The sequence below is a fragment of the Pocillopora damicornis genome, chromosome 3, assembly GCF_964200805.1.
Source record: "Pocillopora damicornis chromosome 3, jaPocDami1.2, whole genome shotgun sequence".
Classification (NCBI taxonomy): domain Eukaryota; kingdom Metazoa; phylum Cnidaria; class Anthozoa; order Scleractinia; family Pocilloporidae; genus Pocillopora; species Pocillopora damicornis.
The window spans coordinates 17,588,536-17,608,148 of record NC_142672.1 but is presented as its reverse complement, the minus strand read 5'-3'; the positions used below and the strand labels follow the sequence as shown (position 1 = coordinate 17,608,148).

Below are 19,613 nucleotides of genomic sequence, written 5' to 3'. Positions count from 1 at the left end.
CAAAATACCTCTATTTAATTAACTGAAGAATTTTCTTGCAACACGATATTAGTATTCCGGGGTATCGACTGGCTTAACCTCTCCCTTTGCATTTCCTAGTTAATAGTCTGCACTGTTTCCTGTGGCTGGGATCATTAGTGCCGCTCGTGGCTCTTACTCTAACCTCGCCGGTAATCCTAAAAGGGATTAACCTCAAATATATGTGCAACCAACTAAATCTTTTCTGAAAATATCATTTAAGACATATTTCGGTTCTTTCTAACTAGATATTAGTACCAACGTGATGATAATGAACTTATATTGTGCTGAAGCCTCCGACAAGCTAACCATAATACGTAAGAACATCCAGAAAAAGACTGACTCGTCTATATTTAGGCAAAAGACAACTCCTGTGATTTCTGTTGCAAAAAATAGGTAGACTTTTTCCGAACAATGTAATACAAGCCTAATGAGAAAAAAATGAAAGCTAGGAGTTTTGAAGTGTAATGCAATGGAAAGTAAACCCATTGTAAATTGACTTAAGTTCATTTACTAAACAAACTGTTGATGAGTGACTTCACTCTGTTGATGACTTCTGTTTAAGTTTTTGGAAACGTTTAACTCTTTACCGACAACCGTTCTTTCCGGAAGATGACCTAAGTTATAGCAATACTTATGAAATGGAACACAACGTTTTCCAATACTCCTGTGCAGTTTTAATGAAAATTTATTCTATCTACAAAACTTTGATTCAATTCATTCGTTTTTCCAACGTTACTTGCAAAATTAAACTGACAAAACTTAACTAAAACACTCTTTGGAAGTTTAAGTTTCGTTGCTCTTCACGCGAGAATCGTGCATATGAAGTTTTTAACGTTTTTCACAATCCATGATAATCATTAGTCTCTAAAGGTAAAAATTCTCCTTATTCGCACAGGGAATACTGCGAAGTTGAAACGCCCAAATCGGTCCTTATACATACGATTTATCCCATTGTCTTAACCCAGAATATTGCCCACAATGTTAGCTTCTGAAAAAATATTTATCAATCAATAGACCGGTTTACTGTTGTAAGAACCCTTTTGGAATGTTCGGCGAACACCCGAAAAGCTAGTTAATCTTTCGACTAACAAAAAGCGATAGAGTTTTGTTATTAATCAGAGCTTGTAACATATCCCAGTTGGGAAATTATACACCAGAAATAATCCAAGAATATTTTGATTTCATAAAAAAATTTAGACCGTCCTCTTTGAAGTCTTCAGAAAAATGTTTCCTCGAGTCTGGCAAAATCAACTTCAGCGATTAGTTTTCATATTTCCTCATCAACAAATTCACTCAGGGAACGATGCTTAAAGAAGTTTTTACGCTACCCTCTGCCACTTATACTTCTAGAACTCCCCAACTCATTTTGCCAGTCTTTCCCTCTGTACATTTATTTAAGTACTGTTTCGAGCACTTCAGCCAAAAGGCCACACTATACTAAGATTGTCGGAGATTCCATCTAACAATAACGAAAAAGTCATTTTTGAAAAGGAACAGTCTTAATCTATGAAATACACCACCCTCTGACCGCGCTCAAACTGCGCAATTGTTTTCTTTTACAGTTCAAAAGGAGTTTTGTTACATGTTTCGCGTAGCATCTCATTATTTATGAAAAATTTAATTCGTCAAAATGCTAACGACGACTGTGCTTAGCACCAATAAAAGTTTACTTAACAAGCTGGCTGCACTGTTTCGGTAAAGGTATTCAACATTCTCCGTGTTTACATCAGAACCATTTCCACTTCTGTTGTGGGTTGTTTGACGGCCAGGATCGCGATCAGTTCGCCTTCTGGTGGTACTTTCCTTTCTCTTGGTTGGCAACGTCCCAATAGAGAACACAATGCCAATTCGGGTGGTTGGACGAGTTGTTGGGCGAGTTGTAGGAGGTACAAATTTAAATTTGTACGATGTGCATTCGATAAGTGGTACTTGGAATGACGTTGCTCTCCTCGAGGGAGTAGAGGGGTCGGAACCATCACTAGCTCGTTGTCCCACATAAAGAAGTCTATTGTCTCGATGATCAGTGTCCATCTTCAGGAGATCGTACTCGGTGTTCGGGAGTGAAATGCCGTACAATTTACAACCTTGAGTTTGTGTGATATCTTGCTTCACGTTTGTCTTCCAAGTTCCAGTTTTGCCACATGTATTAGGTGTAGCGGTGTTCAACATTCGCGTAGTGATCTTATCCAGTGGCCTAATGGCTGCCTCTGTCATGGTGAACACGTATTCAGAAGCCCCATTCACCGCTTTGGAAGGTATTGCATACGAAAAGTGTCCTCTCCCATTCAGTTCAAAGTCACGCTTTTTGCATTCTGAATCCACATAGAAATAATAATTACATTCCCATTTACGTGAACTTTGACTGTTAGTGAATTTGAAGTGACGCGTCAAGAATACGCCTCCTGGGATTGCCTCACAAGTTGTGCTTGCCCACTCTCCTTCTAATAACCTAAGACGAGGTGGTTTCCAAACAAACTTTGGTGGACGCGCTCCAGTGCCCAATCGAATTTTTATACATTTGGTACAATTATGAGAATTGTACCTAATCAGTGGGAGCTGGTAAGAATTGGGCTTGTACTTTCTAGAAACTCTTGTGGTGGGGACCTCACCAAAATACAGCTTATCATATTTAGAGCTTTTCTTTCTCCGAGTTTCGAGCTTTAATCCAGAAAATTCCGATTCCAAGAATCCAAATGCGTTCCTACAAGCTCGTCGTCTAAATGCTCTATTATCTACTTCAAAAACATCAGTAGAGTCTAGGCTTCTCACAACCTCCAGCGTATTCGGACAATGCCCGGCTGACGTATTGATAACCATCTCCTGCTCGTAGCCGTTGTGCGGGTAGAGCTGTATCGTTGAGAAGTTGAAGAATGCCTTGTTACTGCCCTTTATGGTTTCCAAAGGTTCGTCCATTACCTTGTAAAATCCTCTCATGTAAAGACTTAACTTGGGTTCGGAACACTGTGAGTCGTTATAGCGATGGAAATAACCTTCCCACGTGGAGTTCCGTAAGATCTTGATATACCGTGTAAAAAACTGTGGACCAGGTCTTACCTCACAGCTTAAAGTAAAACAGAAATAACCAACAAATTACCAACATGTCGCTTAAATTACAGTTACGCTGCGTTAAGAAAAGGCTATATATCCACTTTCCTGGATCAACACGTCAGTATTAGCTTATTCGCCAGAAATTAGTTCGTTGATAGTTGCAAAAATCAGCTACCAATCGGTATATGTGACCATATGGTTCAAATGGCTTTAACCACAGTGTTCTTCGGCTCAATCATTTTTTATCTTCGAGATAAGGACACATAGTAATAGGATACTAGATTATAGTTCAAATAAAAGTAGCTGACAATCTTGCGTGGTCTAAAGTATAAAACTGTAATGAGGTTTTCTTCAAATTAAAAATCTCACCCATGATATTCAATTTTTCTAAAAACCCGACCCCTTGTGTGGGAGTGAGCTATTAGCGGAAATAAAAATCGTAACACGATTTAAGGGGTATGTGACTCGAATCCGCTAAATTGATAATAATCACAAGTCAGTAGAAGTCTTGCCTGTGTTCCAACCAAGCCGGCTCAGTCATTTATCCTACTCAAGAAAACAATGGCAAAATGCTAGCTGATAATATCAGAGTTTACTTATCTCCATTTAGAGCCAAAAGCTTCAAACACAGTAAGAACGATTTATGCGGTCATATAATATCAACACGCTTGTGTCATAGACCATATTCCTCGCACTTCTTTGAATTAATTTTGAGATGATGATTTTAGAGAGGTAAAGGAACGAAAGAGTGGCTATCCATCAATTCTACACTGAGACTCATTTAGCGGTACTTGAATTTTTGAAGTATGATTTACAATCAGTTCCTAAAGGGGCTTGAAGACTCTTTCACTGCTTCAAGAGATGTGTTTTGCAGATGAAGCAAAGCTAGTCGAAATTGAATAAAAAAAACTCTTGTACTACAAAAAAAAAACTTCCGTTGAAATTTAGGGGTGCTTTGGAGGTATTTTCGGGAACAAGTCTGTACACGTTCAATTGCGATCACGAAAGTAGGATTTACCAGTTTTTAATAACTTGGCAATAGCAATGGATGCAATGTCTTGCCATAGAGAAAAATGCAACCCGTAAACCTATCCGACTCTATCAATCAGCCAACATGGAAAAATCTCAAATACACTTGTATAGTACCGTGTGCGCTGCGTGATCCAGACACCCTGGTCGTTATTCGCATGGTTTGATGAAATTTAAAGCTTATCCTAATCACTTATTTAGAATAGAATGAAGCATTCTTTCTTATCTGAAAAATATCGTGTGATGAACAACTCTTACACGGAAATTCTTAAAACGAAAGTAATTCTAATGGAGAAGATTTTTTTCTTCTACACCTCTTTTTGGCAGAACGTTTAGCAGTCGTTATTTCAGTTCTTCAGGCACATCGTGCAACGCTTGGATATCGATGTCATGACTCTGGCTACAAAAAGGCTACAAGAGTGTCAATATCGTATTTTGCGTTTTAATATCTTAAAACGCTTAAGAGCTTTATTGCCTGAGACCTTATCTTAAGTAGAGACAATTTACACATTAAAGTTTCTCGGTTATCTATATGTTCCTGAGTTCGTCGCGGATAGTTATCTAAAGCCTCCCATTGTTGTCTTTGAAAGACACGCACCTTAAACCTTGTTGGTGATTTCGTTGGAATAACTGAATCAAAAATTTCAATAAAGCACTTGAGAGAAAGTAACCGTAAGACATCATGGCCTCACGGGGTGTCCGCTTTTATAATGAGCTTTTATTAGACATAAACACAACTCAAAACAACATCAATATCACTTACAGGCTCGTTTAGCCAGGTTTCGGGCTTTGGCCTAGACAGGAAATTTACTCTTTTTAAAGATATGTGTTTAGATACAACAAAAAGGTTAGTATGAATTACTGGGCCAGCTGCCAACACAAATTTGAGCTCTTGGCCCCGAAGGATAATGACAGGAAATTTAGTGTGGGTCACGTGCGTAGCATGGGTCCTGTTTAATACAATATCGAAGTAAATGAATGGCTGAAGGACAATGATGGGGTTCTTAAATCACATAACATATTTGGAGAAAAATCTGCTTTCTTCTAAGAGTATTTATCAAATGTTGTCGCATTGGTACTATTGACCACGCAAGAAAAGATATCTTTTGTTCTGCACAAGGTCCTAGCGTAATTTGTTCGTGCGTGTAATTGCCTTTCATAGGATCACAATGACCGAGACGTGAAGTTTCCAATAATTATTACTTGTCGCATTAATATTGTTTCGACTAAATCTCGCCTTTGCGATAACCCAGGGAAAGAAAAGAAAAAAAAAATCTAGTCCATTAAGCTCATGGAAAGTGACATGTTTTGACCTTTGATCTGATTCTATTTTGGATTGAGTTTGAAACAAAACAAAGCCTTCGTTGCATTCCACTTAAAATTGTTTTGTAGCTAATAAAATTCACACGGTAAATTGTACAATGACGGAATAAAGGCCTAGCCTATCTTGAAATAAAAAACAAATTAAATTTCTGTGAGGTATGAAAAAATTGGCATTATACTACCATACTTTGTAAAATATGAACGGGCTTCAAGTGGACCTCGCCCTAATTTTCAACAAAAATGAAAGAGTTTCCGTTGTTAGCATTCCAAGATACCCACATTACCAATGATGAATAAAAGAGCACAAAGTAATGGCGCTTGAAACTGTCGAAGCCATTTGGCCACCAATAAACAACGTCAAGAGTGAAGTTCATTTAAGTGCACCGTTACTAGTGCATATGATGTTCATTTACACACATATTAATCAATTAACTTGATAACTCCCCGAGGAAGAGATGTTGAAAGACAATCGGTTAATAAACTGTGAGATGCTTCTAGTTTTGGGTTTTTACAAACTCAGTTATGTTGCTGTCAAAATGACAGGAATTTTCTGTCTCAGTGAACCAATTGTGAGAATCGAAGCAATTATAAACGCCTCCAGTCAGGTAGACGCTCGTCTCTGAAGTTAATTTGCCTTATCTCCTCCCCCCTCCACGCTCCAAGTCACCAACTGTAATAAACAATAATTAAGTTCGAATGTTTACCACAGGCGAAAGCAACGGATAACTTAAATACGTTTCGCTGAGTATATTGCCGCCCCTTATCAGGGGATTATGTTGTTGAAACGTTTATTAATCCTCGGGATTACAACACGCACTGTAGTATTTCCTTGAAATAATCAGTGTGACTCTATCAAACTATATTTATGCATTCCTACCTCGATGAGGTCCACTCTCCCGCTATATTCGGGGCACCTTGTGCACGGCTTCGTAATCCAAGGCTGTGGTATATGTACTGAACGATGTTAAGGCAATTGTCTTTACTAGCTTCGCATCTTGACAGCACTATATATAGTACATACAGAAAAAACAGAACAAGGCTTTAGATTCCTATTTAAGACACAACATTTTGCAGATCTGTAGCAGCTGTGTTGACCAACAATACCCTGAGCAAAGGCAAATTGTGGTTAATTTGAAGTTACAGTAGAACGAAAACGAGTAATAAATACCTACCTAGTAACATCCAAATAAAAGCTAAGGTAAGGCGAACCCTTGTTACATCCATGACGTTTGCAAACTTGTATCTCTCTCAAGTCTTAAATCTAACTCTAACGCCACCTCCACTTGATGCTTTCCTTCTTGGCTTTACTTGATTTCTGTTCCGAGGAAGGAAGAAAACGGGTATTTATGTTAAGAGGTCACTTGCGGATTCCTGTTGGTAGCCAAAACTTGCAAGATTCTTAAAATCGCATCGAGATTAGTCTGAAGCATGCACTTTGTCAAGAAGTGAAGTTATTTTGTATTGGCTCGCCGCTAAGCTAATTATCTCATGAAGTGATCTTTTTGTGTCATAGCAATGCCTGATCATGTCTCAATGTGTGCCCTCCAGGTCAGTTTTATTTAGTGTGTCATGCATTCTCAACCTCTATGTCCGTAAAGGAATAATTATTTTGAAACGCAATCTCTTTCCCACTAAAACACATTGTTTTCTTTCATAATCGTTGGGTAAAACCCACAGGTTCATTAGGGGGTTCTCGTTTGAAGATTTTAACTTTGAGTGCTCGTGCGTCTGAACAGCCTCTGATTTTTTTAATCATGGATATCATTTAAAAAGAACATGAAATAATGACCGAAAAAAGGATTAATGAACAAGTGTGCGAGCACTCTTCGTTTTTTTATCAATACAGATGTATATGAAATAAAAAAAAAATCATAAAAAGACACACTTGAAGTAAGTTGGAATCAGAGATAGCACATTTTTATCATCTATAATGACAAACAGAATAATTGAAGGTAAATACAAATAGTTAAGGCTTGAAAGTTACTAACTATAATAAAACAACGAAATTTTACCGTTGACAATATTTTAGAATCTTAAAGAATGATTTAAAACTAATTACCCCACTAATGGCGTGGATTACTCAGTTGCCTTGGTCACGAAACCTAACCACATCCGCTCACAGATGAAGCAGACAAGTTTAGGAAAGCGTGGCATGTGGTGAATGCTTTTATGTTCATTTAACGATTTGTTTTTACCAGATTGCTCACATGTCACGCTTTAGAAGACGAAATCATAGAGCCTTACATCGCGTATGACGCACCCTTATTTTTTTATAGGTTTAGTCATTAGCACTTGGGTTATGCTGTAACTGTCAAAAACTCTGTTATGTTTTCCAGTCCCAGAAAACAATCCTCCCTCTTAAAAGGGTGTAAGTTTCATCTAGTATTTAGAACTGTTTATATGCATTAAAGATCCTCTGCCTCAGATATTTGATGCTTCCTTTCTAGATGCCCTATTACTTAAGGTTCTCGTGACCATGAAGTGCTTGAAAAATTACCAGCCGTAACGGAATGTTTCCAAGTGATTGAGTGCTGGAAAGAACTTAAGGATTTAAATGAAAAAGGAAAGGATTTAAATGAAAACTTCCCGGGTTTTCCTTTGGCAGAAATGATGTATGCAGTTTATATAACAGGAGTTTGAAAAATTTCAATGAGAAGAGAGAAGAACAAAGGAGCACAAGTTTCCAAAACCATAGTCTCGTTTGACATATTCAACTTTCTGTTTTTTTTGCCACTTGAAATTTTTGTCTGAGATAATTCCAGAGGACATACAAGTAATTTTTGGAAAGACAATGATTTCTAGTCATGTCATGCTAGTCAGGTCAGTAAGAATTGTAGCATTCAAGGAACGCCGCGATTCTCCTAAATTTTGACGTTTGTCGTATTACCTTTCTTTACTTAAGATTCTTCGCATTTCTTGGAATTCGAGAAGAGATGTTTAGTTTGTTTAAAAGGAGCGGACCTAACTTCTATTTTCGAGCCATTTGACTCAAAGTTTACCTAAGTATACCAATTTATACAAAGTATATTTGTGGATCCTTTTGGAGAAAATGTGTTCTGCTGCCTGAATATAAGACACGGGGCAAAAGTCAACCCATCAGCACACAGATAATATTTCACTTCAAGACGTGTTTGTCAAAGATATCACAAGGGGCAATTTGTTCTTTATAAGACCAGCTTTATAAACGCCGCGTGAACAATTTGGGTCGTGAGATCAAAACACGAAAAATTAATCAAACCGATATGCAAATTTGAAGTTGTCCATTTTAGGTATGGATTACCTGGCGGTAAATACGAGCTTAGCTGCCGAAATTTATTTTCCTGCGATGACGGGCAAGGAAGCTTCTCTCACATGTATGTCTTCTTCTGCTTCTTTTCCGTAGAATATTTAAGGAAAAAGGGAGGTAATTCGGCTTTTTTGCAAGAATTGGAGATTACTCATTCGCAATCCAAACCAGCGCTTTTAGACCCTCACACTCTGCCTGATGCTGCTGTTGCTATTTTTAGTCTAATCTAAAAATTATGGGAAATCTGTCAATTCAATCTTGTGCTCATGAATACAAAAACAATATGAGCATATCTAACATACGTCAGGTTAACCGTAATGTGATCCTGCTGGAAATGATTCAACGTACGGATGAAATCAACATTCTTATTAGACGAATTAGTATTTTTTTTGGAGCGATGTATTTGGTGATGATTTCCACAGTAATAATATCTCTTTTACCAATGTCAGATTAGGTAAAATTATGCTCGGTCTCTTTTCCCTTTTGAACAAAACAGAAAGAAAATAACAGTCTAATTGTCTCATCGTTGCATCATATCTATAGACAATGTAGACTCTGGAGGTTATAAGTCACCAGGTTCTAAAGAATGGAACTCAGACAGTTGAAAACAACAAAACAAACAAATCTTTACACAAATAACTAGTTCCAAAAAAGGAGCAGTTCTCAGCAGGCCAGTGGTGAACCATGATAGTATGACAATATCATGAGCTCACTACAGCGTTTGAACCCAGAAGCGCAAACTATACCTTGCATGATCAGAAAAATCGACAAATTTTCATTCGATGTTTTTACCTGTTCTTAACGCTTCGATCTGCTCCAAAAAGACCCTGAAAATGTCACCCAGCTTTAAAATTCTCTCCAACCGTCCTAGAATACTATTTAGCAACTAACCTGCTGCGATTGTAAGGCTGCAGGACAGCAGTTTATACTAACACTTTGAGACAACCAGGCCATCTAATCTTCCACAACGATGTGGGATTTTATGGTATCACAACTGGAAAACACATTAAGACATGTACCGAAAGAAACTCATTATATATTTGATGGCGAATTCGGCTGGCCCTCCTTTAACTAGCGGATATATTTATCCAAGCGGCACGCAAGCTGATTTAGGAAATATTTCTCACATGTGTACGAAACATCGCCTGGAATTGCCAAATTTAAGGGAATAAGTACTTGCTTTTGATTTCGCCTGTCGATTCAATTTCCTTTTTAGTCGACAGAAAAACAGGAAAGAGATTAATCACAACGAAAAAAGCTAAAACAAAGTTATTGGCTCTCCGTTAATCTCTTTGTGACAACGATGTTAGAAATTCCTAGGAATCATTCAGTTTTAAGACAAATTTTTAAAATCATTTTCCGGTCACGTCGTTTCGAACCTTTCTATTAAAGCAAAAACAACTGAGGTTAAGTGACTACCTCGAATTCACCCTTTACTAATGCGTACACACAAAAACTAAATAGCACTTTGCGTTTTTTAATTACCGGATTTATACAATGAAGAAACACCTACCTTTCCTGAGAAATGTAATCTTGAATATTTTACCGAATCATTTTCACGGTTTTGATGAAGAGCAAAGCTGATCAACCAAATGAGTAGCACGATAGGAAAGTAGTCATTCGGTAAAGTTGATTTCAAGTTATTAAGCTGACCAAAGTAATCTCGTTTCGATCTTTCAATTTTTGATGGAAAGAAACCTTGTGAAGAGGGATTAGTTTACTGTTACTTACGATAAACGAAATGCTCAAGTACCATTTCCTGCCACTCAGATCACGCCTGAAAAAAGCATCTCAAAGCTGAGTTTTATGAACATATAAGGCATATCTGACAAAGGCAGGAAAATTTGAAACAATGCAAGTTAATTTAAGAGCGAAGAAATGTATTTCCTAAGAATTCAAAATTCCAATATTCGTTCTTATCAAGACCCAAAAAATAAGTTTTGCTGGCTATTCTCTCATCGAGTTTCAATGCGAGACCGCAAAATTTCAATAAACTTGGCAATAAAACGAATTTCACTTATTTCAAATTTGTTTCCTTGCGGCAGAATTGCTCGGAGTCAAACTGTCTGCTCCATTCTTTAAAACCGCATTAATCCTGACATGTTTACATTTCGATTCTTAGTCGCTGACACAATGAATCATTTGATCCATGTCTAAATCAGTTATGAAGAAACACCAATATCGAGAAATTTAATTTTCCATTAAAATCAGATATGGTAAGGTAAATTTCCACCAGAGACGAATTAGTATCCGGTTGAGAGCTGAAGTATATTGGTTTATGCCAAACGTACTTAAATCTCGTTAACGCTGTAAACACGGCGTTTTAACCCCTGACTTTTCGCCAATCGACTCCAGATAGTCGCATTTTGGCGGCAAAGAGAAATCGCCCCTTAAAAAGGCATTTTATCATATATTGTTGGATATCCCTCCAAAGAAAATACAACGGCAAAAATAGAGGAGAATTTTAATGTTAATCATCCATGAGAACAGTCAGTGGCCATATTATTAGAAGCTTTACATCTAGGCAAAATTTTTTCATTGAATGCAGGGCGTATGAATGAAAGGAGACTTTCTATCAAATTCTTAAGTAATTTATCTTTTGTGTGTTTTGTGTGTTTTGTGTGTTTAACGTGTCTTCGTTTACAATGAACACGGAGAAGTATTTTTTACTTCATGCCGATATTGAAGATCAAAAATATGTTTGACCATGCATATTAGGTCAAGGCAACACAACGACAAGAGTTTCTCTCTGCATGGTGATGCTGAAGTATCACAGGTGAATACTTTCGCATTTGCTGGATTCGAAACAATGTCAAGTCATAGGTATTTTGTTTTTACGCATGTCAAGTCCAACTGTATGAATCTTTAGAGATGATGAAGCACAACTTTTCAATGAGAGCCACATTGAAATGGCCGTTTTTTATAGACTAACAAAATAGTTTTAAAAGCCTTATTTAAGCCAGGTATTAGGTACCAATTACCCTTTATGCACCAAAAGGGAGACAAGTTAAAACAACCACCTTACTCTGCCCTTTTCTACGAATGTATCTTCGGTTTCTTGAACAAGGAGAAATTCTAGGAGAAGCTGCTTAATTTCAGGCTTACAAGCCTTTCTGTAGAAAAAACCTGAGGAGGAGTTGCATTTGATGATTACAATGAAATTGTATTCTTCATCGACAGTTAATGATCCACGTTCACCTATTTTCCCTGTAGAATCGTGGAAAAAAAATTTTCAAGGACGTAGATAGAGTAGAGAGAAACACGAACACCAGTGATGTCGTAAAACTTGTATTCAGCTAAACTCGGCAAACATCATGACATCTACTGATTTATTCAGCGCCATGCATGGGCTTGCTCAGGAATCTTACTTAATTTTATCAGCTATTTGCGACCTATTTCAGATTTTTATGATTTTAAGAGTCTTGAACCTTCAAACCTTAGCAATTGGTTGTGTAACTATTAAAAAAGTAAAATTGTTAGATAATCTGCCTGTATCTCCATCTATTAATTTCGTTACTCTATGAATATGAATAAAATATGCATTGAAGCCTAAACAGTTTGATCATAGTAAACTAGAAAGAAAAAAAAGAACTGTGTTTTCTATTTTGCCATGTATATTAACCATCTGTTCAATATAAATAGTACATAAAATGTCAATTATCATTTTAAAATATCAGTCGACTTTCTGTGGATGTATTTCCAATGTAGGGAGCTGATGACATGACTTAACAATCGGCTTAAAATCTGAGTGGAATTATGATAAAAACACCTGGCTATTAATCCTCTAATCGCTTTACATTATTTTCTGTAATTAACCATTTAACATTTATTTAGAGACCAAAGCTAAGAAGCATACTTTGAAATGGATCTTGACTTGCACGCAACTACGAGGAGGGCTCATAGATGTTCTGTTGCAGTGTTTAAGAATAACTATGCCATTGGTGAAATCGTGTGCCTTCAAAACCAATGACTTATGTTTATAGCTAAAAGGGCAAATCGGCATACGTTTAAAGACTCGAAAACATCATCATCATAAATGATTATTACGCTGCTCACCTTTAAATAGGACAGCTGTAAATGTACTTCCTGGCTCAGAAATTGGGTAAAGCAGTTTCGATAGCTAACCACGAGAGTCAGGTGCGACTTCCTTCACTGTTTTCAACGCATAAAATACAGTCAGGGCCAACAAGCACCCACTCCGTAATGAACAGTACGGTTGGTAATGAAAGAATGATAAGGGTGGCATTTAACATCCAAGGACATCACAAACCTTCTTAGAATATAACTGTCTGATCTCTTTAAAGAAGCCACATGAATGATAAGTATTTCAGTAATTTGTGTGTAGCCACTTCGGTAAATCCGTCGTGATGACTGTGAGGAAATCGTCAGACAAAATCCATTACTGAACCAAGTGGTAAAGGAAATACGTCTCACTTATTACTCTAGTTTCCTCAATCAAACTCTTATTCTCTTTAAAGGCTCCCTGCTGTAACTGCAGCTCAATTCGATCTTAAAGCTGTATTGGGAGTGCCAATAGTTATAACTATAAATGTCACATGGTTGAATATGCAATTGGCGTCGTATGTGACGGATAACCTTTTATCAAGTTGGGTTTGCCTCGAGCTCTTGTCGTAAACATGTTTTCCATGTTGTAGAATTTAAAAATCACTCTTTTATTGATTGAAGAGAGAGTACTGATTAGGCCTATTGTTTCAAACTTAGATGATACACTGCTATAAAATAATTCTTAGCTGGTGTTCCAATAATCCATAGACCGGAGATTCAAAATAAAGATGTTATACACGTGTTGCCTTCGTCCTCTACCTAAAGAGCCAAGGGTTGATGAAAATTTAATTCCTAACGATGTTAATGTGTTCGTGACTTGTTGTGTACTGGCTGTTGCGGCTAATTAAGTGATTTGGAATTAAGGCGGCTTATGATATGAACTGTAGAAAATTTCCGAAGCTACATCTATTAAAGCTCCAGTTTATAGCTGTTGACCACAAGTTATGTAAATCGTTTAAGGTTCCTCAAAAGTATTTTTGTTCAGAGAAAGTCTAGTAGATTCGTCGTACTTAAAGAACTAAGCATGTTTTTGGAAAATATTCTGCTTGCAAAATAAGTGAAAGAAATACTTTGTAACAGTCACGTATTTAAGTACTAAGCATATTTCTTATCTCTGGATAAAGTGGAAAGCTAATTTTCTTACGTATACATTAAGGGACCGGTCATTATTTATCGCCTGGGGGGGGTCGGAGTATTTTTGTTGTCACATCGGAGCATTTACCTGATCCCCCCGTAGAGTATCTAGTTTTTTAGAGATCCCCCCTTATCGGTAGTGGAAAGTTTCATGATCCCCCCCCCTTTTCTCCCAGCCACCGCCAAATAACTTTTTGAATATGCAAGTGATATTTTAATAGTGGTACTTATGTCTCATGGACCTTGAACCACAACGGTAAATATTTGCTCGTCAGATGCGAACTGAATTGTCGAGGAAGTGCCAATCTCAGGCTGTTCATCCAAATCCACGAAAACATAGTCATCGTCGCTCTCTGCCTCTCCACTTTCGGATTCTTCATCCTCGGATTCCACGTCATCTTCATCACTCGACAGTTCTTCTGTTATCACAGTCTCTTTATTCTGTCGGTAATAGTGACATCGAATGGCCTTCACTTTGTCAAGTTTCCGACCCACAGTCGTCAAACCATGCTTGTTGAGATACAGGTCTAGTTCTCTTACCCGCAACTTTTCAACTTTGCCACCCTCGATGAGGTTATCCCATTGAAAATCCTTGTACGTTCGTTCGGCCTCTTGCCTTCTTCGCTCCTGAGCTGCTCTTGTTCTGATGTCCTTTCGGATCTCAATATCCTTCAAATGATTAACATATGCAATGACGTGCTTCTCTTCCACATTATATTTTGAGCAGAAGCTCTTCATGGTATCCTGATCGTTTCTGATACTGTCAGAATGTTCCTCGTACACATCTTTAATACATTTTCTTGGAAGGTAATCATCTGGTGTCCTGCCCGTCGATTCCGTCTGATAGATATCCATGAAATGTCCAGGATTGTTTGAATCTGGTACAGGTTGCGGAATTCTTTCCGTTTCTGGACCGACCCATCTATTGTTAGAACACCAGGAACAGAGATTGGAACTTTCTTCTTTTGACTCTTTACAGGCATCACGACAGAATTCCATAAAAAGTTCTCCACGAATATAGTGGTCTTCCATAAACGATTCGATCTTTCGGAAGTATGCTGCACCGGGCGCTTGCTCTTTGTTTCGTTCTGATGCACCCCGATAGTTGTCGAGGTAAACAGAATTGAAAAAGAATAATTCACCAGGGGACTCGCTTACTTAAGGGCAGTGGTGATGTCGCGAAGTGTGAGTCCTCCTTGACCACTGTCAATGAGGCCTTTAATTCAGCATCCGATTTGCTCTCATTTATCGACAACAGACGAAAGAACCTTTATACAGAAGAGCATACCTTAAGGTCGTTTGCAAGTGATGAGCTCAAATATTTCCAGGAAGCTCAAGAGCGAGTGAAGACCATACACCAAGAGCTGCAGAAAGCCTCCAATGCGCTCACGACCACCCTCATGAGCTTGAAGAGAAAGTTCCCATCTCCCATGGGGAACAACGGCCAATCCCGAAGAAAAAAAGAAAACAAGAGAAAAGTCAAAAAAATCAAGGAGAAAAGGTTGCATCAGCGAGCAGCAATTCTCCTAGAAAAACTTACCTCAAAAGAGGTAGCTAAAGAGGTTTTCGATTCACTCGAAAAGAATACTTACAAATGTGTCTCAAGTATTAATGCAGGATTCACTGCGAGATTTGTCAAGCGTCTCCACCTGGATCCTCTGCTATGGCTTTTGGAAAGAGGCGTGTTTGAAACAGAGCTGGCACGCAATTTGAAAGTGGTAGTGGCCAGAATGAACGAAGAGAATAGCAGTAATGGTGCTGAAAAAGGGTCAAGTTCGGGCGAGGATTCAGATGAATCTGACGAGGAGACTGTGCAAGAGCCAGTGGAGAGGGCTGCCGAAGATTCTGACACGGAAGCGGAACAAGATACAGCCTCACCAAAATAAACACTTTTTTATTTGTTGTTTTCATTCGGCCGCGTATTAAAATAATGAAGGTTTATGATTTTAGATTACGATTCTCTATAAAACAAACTGAAACGTTATGAAACAATTTTGAGCAATTGTAAGTATTCCATTCTCAAAATCTTGATTACCTTTCTAATTTAGATCGTGCCTGAATAAAAACGTGTATGTTAGACTACGATAGTGATTCTTTTTTACAAAATGGAGGGTCTGTAAAAGGGTTTGGGTTTTGTGTCTGGGCTAGAATAGAGTTTATATAATACAAAATACAACTGAAGGTGGTCTTGAATATATGCTTGGGGGTTTAGAGTCCCAGCGGCAAATCCTACCAAAGTATTTACAAATGCAATCACCCGGGGTCCCGGCGCGACCTAAAATTCCTTTTTTTTTGGTCTGATCCCCCCCATTATGCTTGTCAATTACGGCTGATCCCCCCTAAAGGTCTTCAAAAAACCATGTGATCCCCCCCTAAATACTCCGACCCCCCCCCAGGCGATAAATAATGACCGGTCCCTAAACCCTTATTCTTCGGTGGTCAGGAAACATGAACGGTATAAGTATCGATATGCAATAAGCTCATCATCAGTCATTTGCGCGAAGTCCTTCTTATAAGATTGTCAAATATTCATTTGTTACAGGTAGTGTAATCTTACCAAGGGGTATTCTTACGAACAATGGAAGTCCACATTAAGTAAAAGAAATTAAATATTTTCGATAGTCCGTGAGGAGTTTCATACTAAGTATCCTGATGATGTTCAGATCTCTTTGCAATAACACATCAGCTACAAATAATAAGCAACTGAAAGAGTTCTTTTTCGCAACGTTCCCCTTTTTTGGGAATCTTGTGAAATTTTTGAGTGATCCTATGGAATCATAACGAATTAGTCTTTTAAAAAAGTCGACTGAGATGTGGACAGTATGGTCTCCTTCAGTACCCGAAACTTCCGTCGCAAGATTAGGTTTAATTCTCTGTCAAAACACAACGAAATAATATTACTTACGATTTCTATGGTGGTTAATGATGTATTTTTTTTAGAGAGGAAACTCTACACAGGCTTGAGGGTAGGAAATATGTAAAGGTTTCATCGTAACATTCTGGATTATAACGTACCTTAAGAGACAAATAACCTTCACAGCAGGTTTAACGTCAAATAATATATTTACAATTTCATAGACGTAGTTTAGTCATTTAATTTATCAAGTTGAATTTTATTTTTAAAGTGATTTATTTCCATCACTGTTATCTCAAAATTACTTTTATAAATGCGTGATTTGATACCAGTATAAAGCGCATTGTCTGAGCTGAGGGGAGTTCATCATTAATTAATCATTTTATTCATTCATTAATTCATTTAATCATTTTGATGCGGATCAAAGCTTGAGGCTATTGGTTTTCAATTTAAATTTTTGTCCGTCGGTGGTTTTTGTTTTTAACATTGGTAACAAAATCTTCCAGGTTAATATCGATCACGTTACAAAACTGCACTGAGATACGTTTAGGTCAACCTTATCTTGAACAGTAAGGAGATAATATAATTTTTGTTATACATCATATAATGAGGTGTTTTTCGTTACGATATTTTGAAAACAAAATTCTTTATTACTATGCATTTATCTTCAACTAAAAAAACCTGTTTTCTAACTTAGTCTCTAACTTAGTGCTCAACGTTGCCGACTTCGCATCGTCGCGCGCGAATTATAAGACACGCAAACAACAAGCTTTAGTTTTTCTTAACCGAGCAAATACCCCAGCTGTAATAAGCCAATCCGGTGTCCAAAGCTACCTTTTATTAGGCTATTGACTCTCGCGAAGATGACTTTGGTAAATAACAATTGAAATTCTGTGCCTTCATTGAATATATTTTTCGGTCCTAGTTTTACAATGAGGCCACAGTGGAAGTTACAATCGAAGAAGAGAATGGAAGGGAAATGTGAAACGTGTGTCTTGCATGCTGTCGGTCTGGTCGTCTCACAATTATCATTAGAGAAGCTATTCCATCTTTCTGGCCAAATGTAGCCTGTACCTTTCGTAATTGATATGAAGTATTTTGTACGCTTGGGAAAACTGGTGTCTACGGGTTTCGTTAAAGCATGATCTCTCTCCTGGTTTTCACCTGCCTAGCTCAGTACATATAAGGATTGATTTATTTATGTAATTCTGAGCATTTAACCGTAATAACGAATGACAACGATAAAATATTAATGAAACATGTAAAAGTACATTGTCATAGGCGAAGCTCAGGGAAATTAATTGGTAGTAGATTTACTAGTGAATTACACTAAGACTTAAATACTGTGTCTTGTGACACTTTTCAACCTTTTAAATGCTATTAAAGTTTCTTTTAAAGATGTCTTAGAAAGTCATTAAAGATATTTTATAACTCTGCATAACATAAACCGCGACAGATGTTTTTAAAAAGTGTTTTCCCATTCATGCAAGAGAGTCTTTGCAACAATCGTAAATAGAACATTATAGCTCTATGTCTTTCTCCTGACAATTAATGGAAAAGTAAGAAAGAAAAGAATAAAAGACGAGCTTTGTTCGTGACTCTTCATCTCTAAACACCAGAGTAGAATGGTGCTCAAAATTCTCATTTATAAAATTTGTGCGATGGAGCAAAATGTCACAAAATACATCAGACCTCACTTTTTTCCGAGCAAAGCTACAAACATGAGCTCTACCATGTAATCTAAAGCATTTCCATACGTGTAGAACGATTTGGTTATTGAAGCATATTTTAAGTCTCTACGATATAATGTCCTTACGGCGTGATTTAAAAATTCAAGAACTGAATAAGTCACCGAAATAATCTACGATCAGAACTTAAACGTTATTGTTTACGTTTTGATCGTTTATATTTCTCAACCTATCCATCCTCAGGGTAGCTCACTGTCTGGACACAATATTTACGGAGTTGTTTTCATTGGAAATAATTCAACTAGGCTTACCGAGACTCTCTCCTTTTTGGTGTCAACGATCGCGTAGATATCACATGGCACGTTAAGGGTTAAACCAGATCGACCTGAAGCCACTTAAGATAAACGTGCTTGGAAAAAATATTCCGTTCAAATTAGACACATTTGCTTAGGGCACAGCCGTAAAAAATCCATTGGTTGAGAGAAAGACAATCTGTAATTAGTTTTGACGACGAGACTCATATAATTAAAATTTATACAAATGACCAATTAAACTTTTACTTTCCAGGATAAAAACTGCGAAATAAATTTCTTTGGCTGTTTTAACTCATTTTCCGATAAATTTTGCTTTTTCCCGTTACCTCAATAATGTAAGACTTGTGTTGGATATCGAACTAGAAAATGTAAAAAGTTGTCGTATAGCCACTACCGCCTCAGAATTTTCGTTGGTGGATTTCATTATGCGCCGCTTTATGTTAATTCATGATCTATACGATTTAAGAAATCTTCGTGCACACTCGTATCGGGTATCCCCTAGCTCCTAAACGCTGATAATCAACTTTCCGACATCTGCTTTAGGGAATTGCGTTATAACGGTCGAATCTTTTCCTTGCCAATTCACCTTTAGTGGCGTTAAACTTATTCGACGCGAGGCCTTGATATTAAGAACGCAAATGTCGCAAGCATCCTTTACTTCAGATTACAGTAATAATTCGATGTAGCGCCTTCGCTCCAATAAGCGCCCCCTCGAATTTGGCAATAAGCACCTCTATTGCATGAGCACCCTTCTTCCAAAGAGCGCCCCTATTCCAATAAGCGTCCTTTTTTTGTTTCAGTGATAGTACTGTTGGAGTACTTGTACGTTGAGATCAACCGTGTTCAGCTCC

General features: G+C 37.6%; 1 protein-coding gene across 6 annotated transcripts; it reads right to left on the bottom strand.

The window, feature by feature from the left end:
- Positions 1-672: 672 nt before the first annotated feature.
- Positions 673-18,842, bottom strand: LOC113679038 (protein APCDD1). 6 transcript variants are annotated; one of them, XM_089198849.1, is made up of 4 exons: positions 18,760-18,842; positions 6,594-6,736; positions 6,299-6,425; positions 673-3,082 (listed from the first exon to the last, which is right to left on the bottom strand). In XM_089198849.1, the coding sequence occupies exons 2-4, from the start codon at positions 6,643-6,645 to the stop codon at positions 1,639-1,641; spliced, it is 1,623 nt and encodes a 540-aa protein (XP_089054975.1). In that variant the 5' UTR covers positions 6,646-6,736; positions 18,760-18,842; the 3' UTR covers positions 673-1,638. The 6 variants fall into 6 exon arrangements, with proteins under 6 accessions (XP_089054975.1, XP_027051774.2, XP_027051771.2 ...); XM_027195973.2 differs by lacking the exon at positions 18,760-18,842 and adding an exon at positions 12,764-13,219; XM_027195970.2 differs by lacking the exon at positions 18,760-18,842 and adding an exon at positions 10,221-10,377.
- Positions 18,843-19,613: the final 771 nt, after the last annotated feature.

What these genes read in the sequence shown, in the direction of transcription:
- LOC113679038 (XM_089198849.1), bottom strand. Translation starts at nt 6,645, where the DNA reads ATGGATGTAACAAGGGTTCGCCTTACCTTAGCTTTTATTTGGATGTTA. An exon ending in TTTTATTTGGATGTTACTAG is followed by an intron (nt 6,426 to 6,593) that starts GTAGGTATTTAT and finishes TACTATATATAG; the next exon opens with TGCTGTCAAGATGCGAAGCT. An exon ending in GGAGAGTGGACCTCATCGAG is followed by an intron (nt 3,083 to 6,298) that starts GTAGGAATGCAT and finishes TTTTACTTTAAG; the next exon opens with CTGTGAGGTAAGACCTGGTC.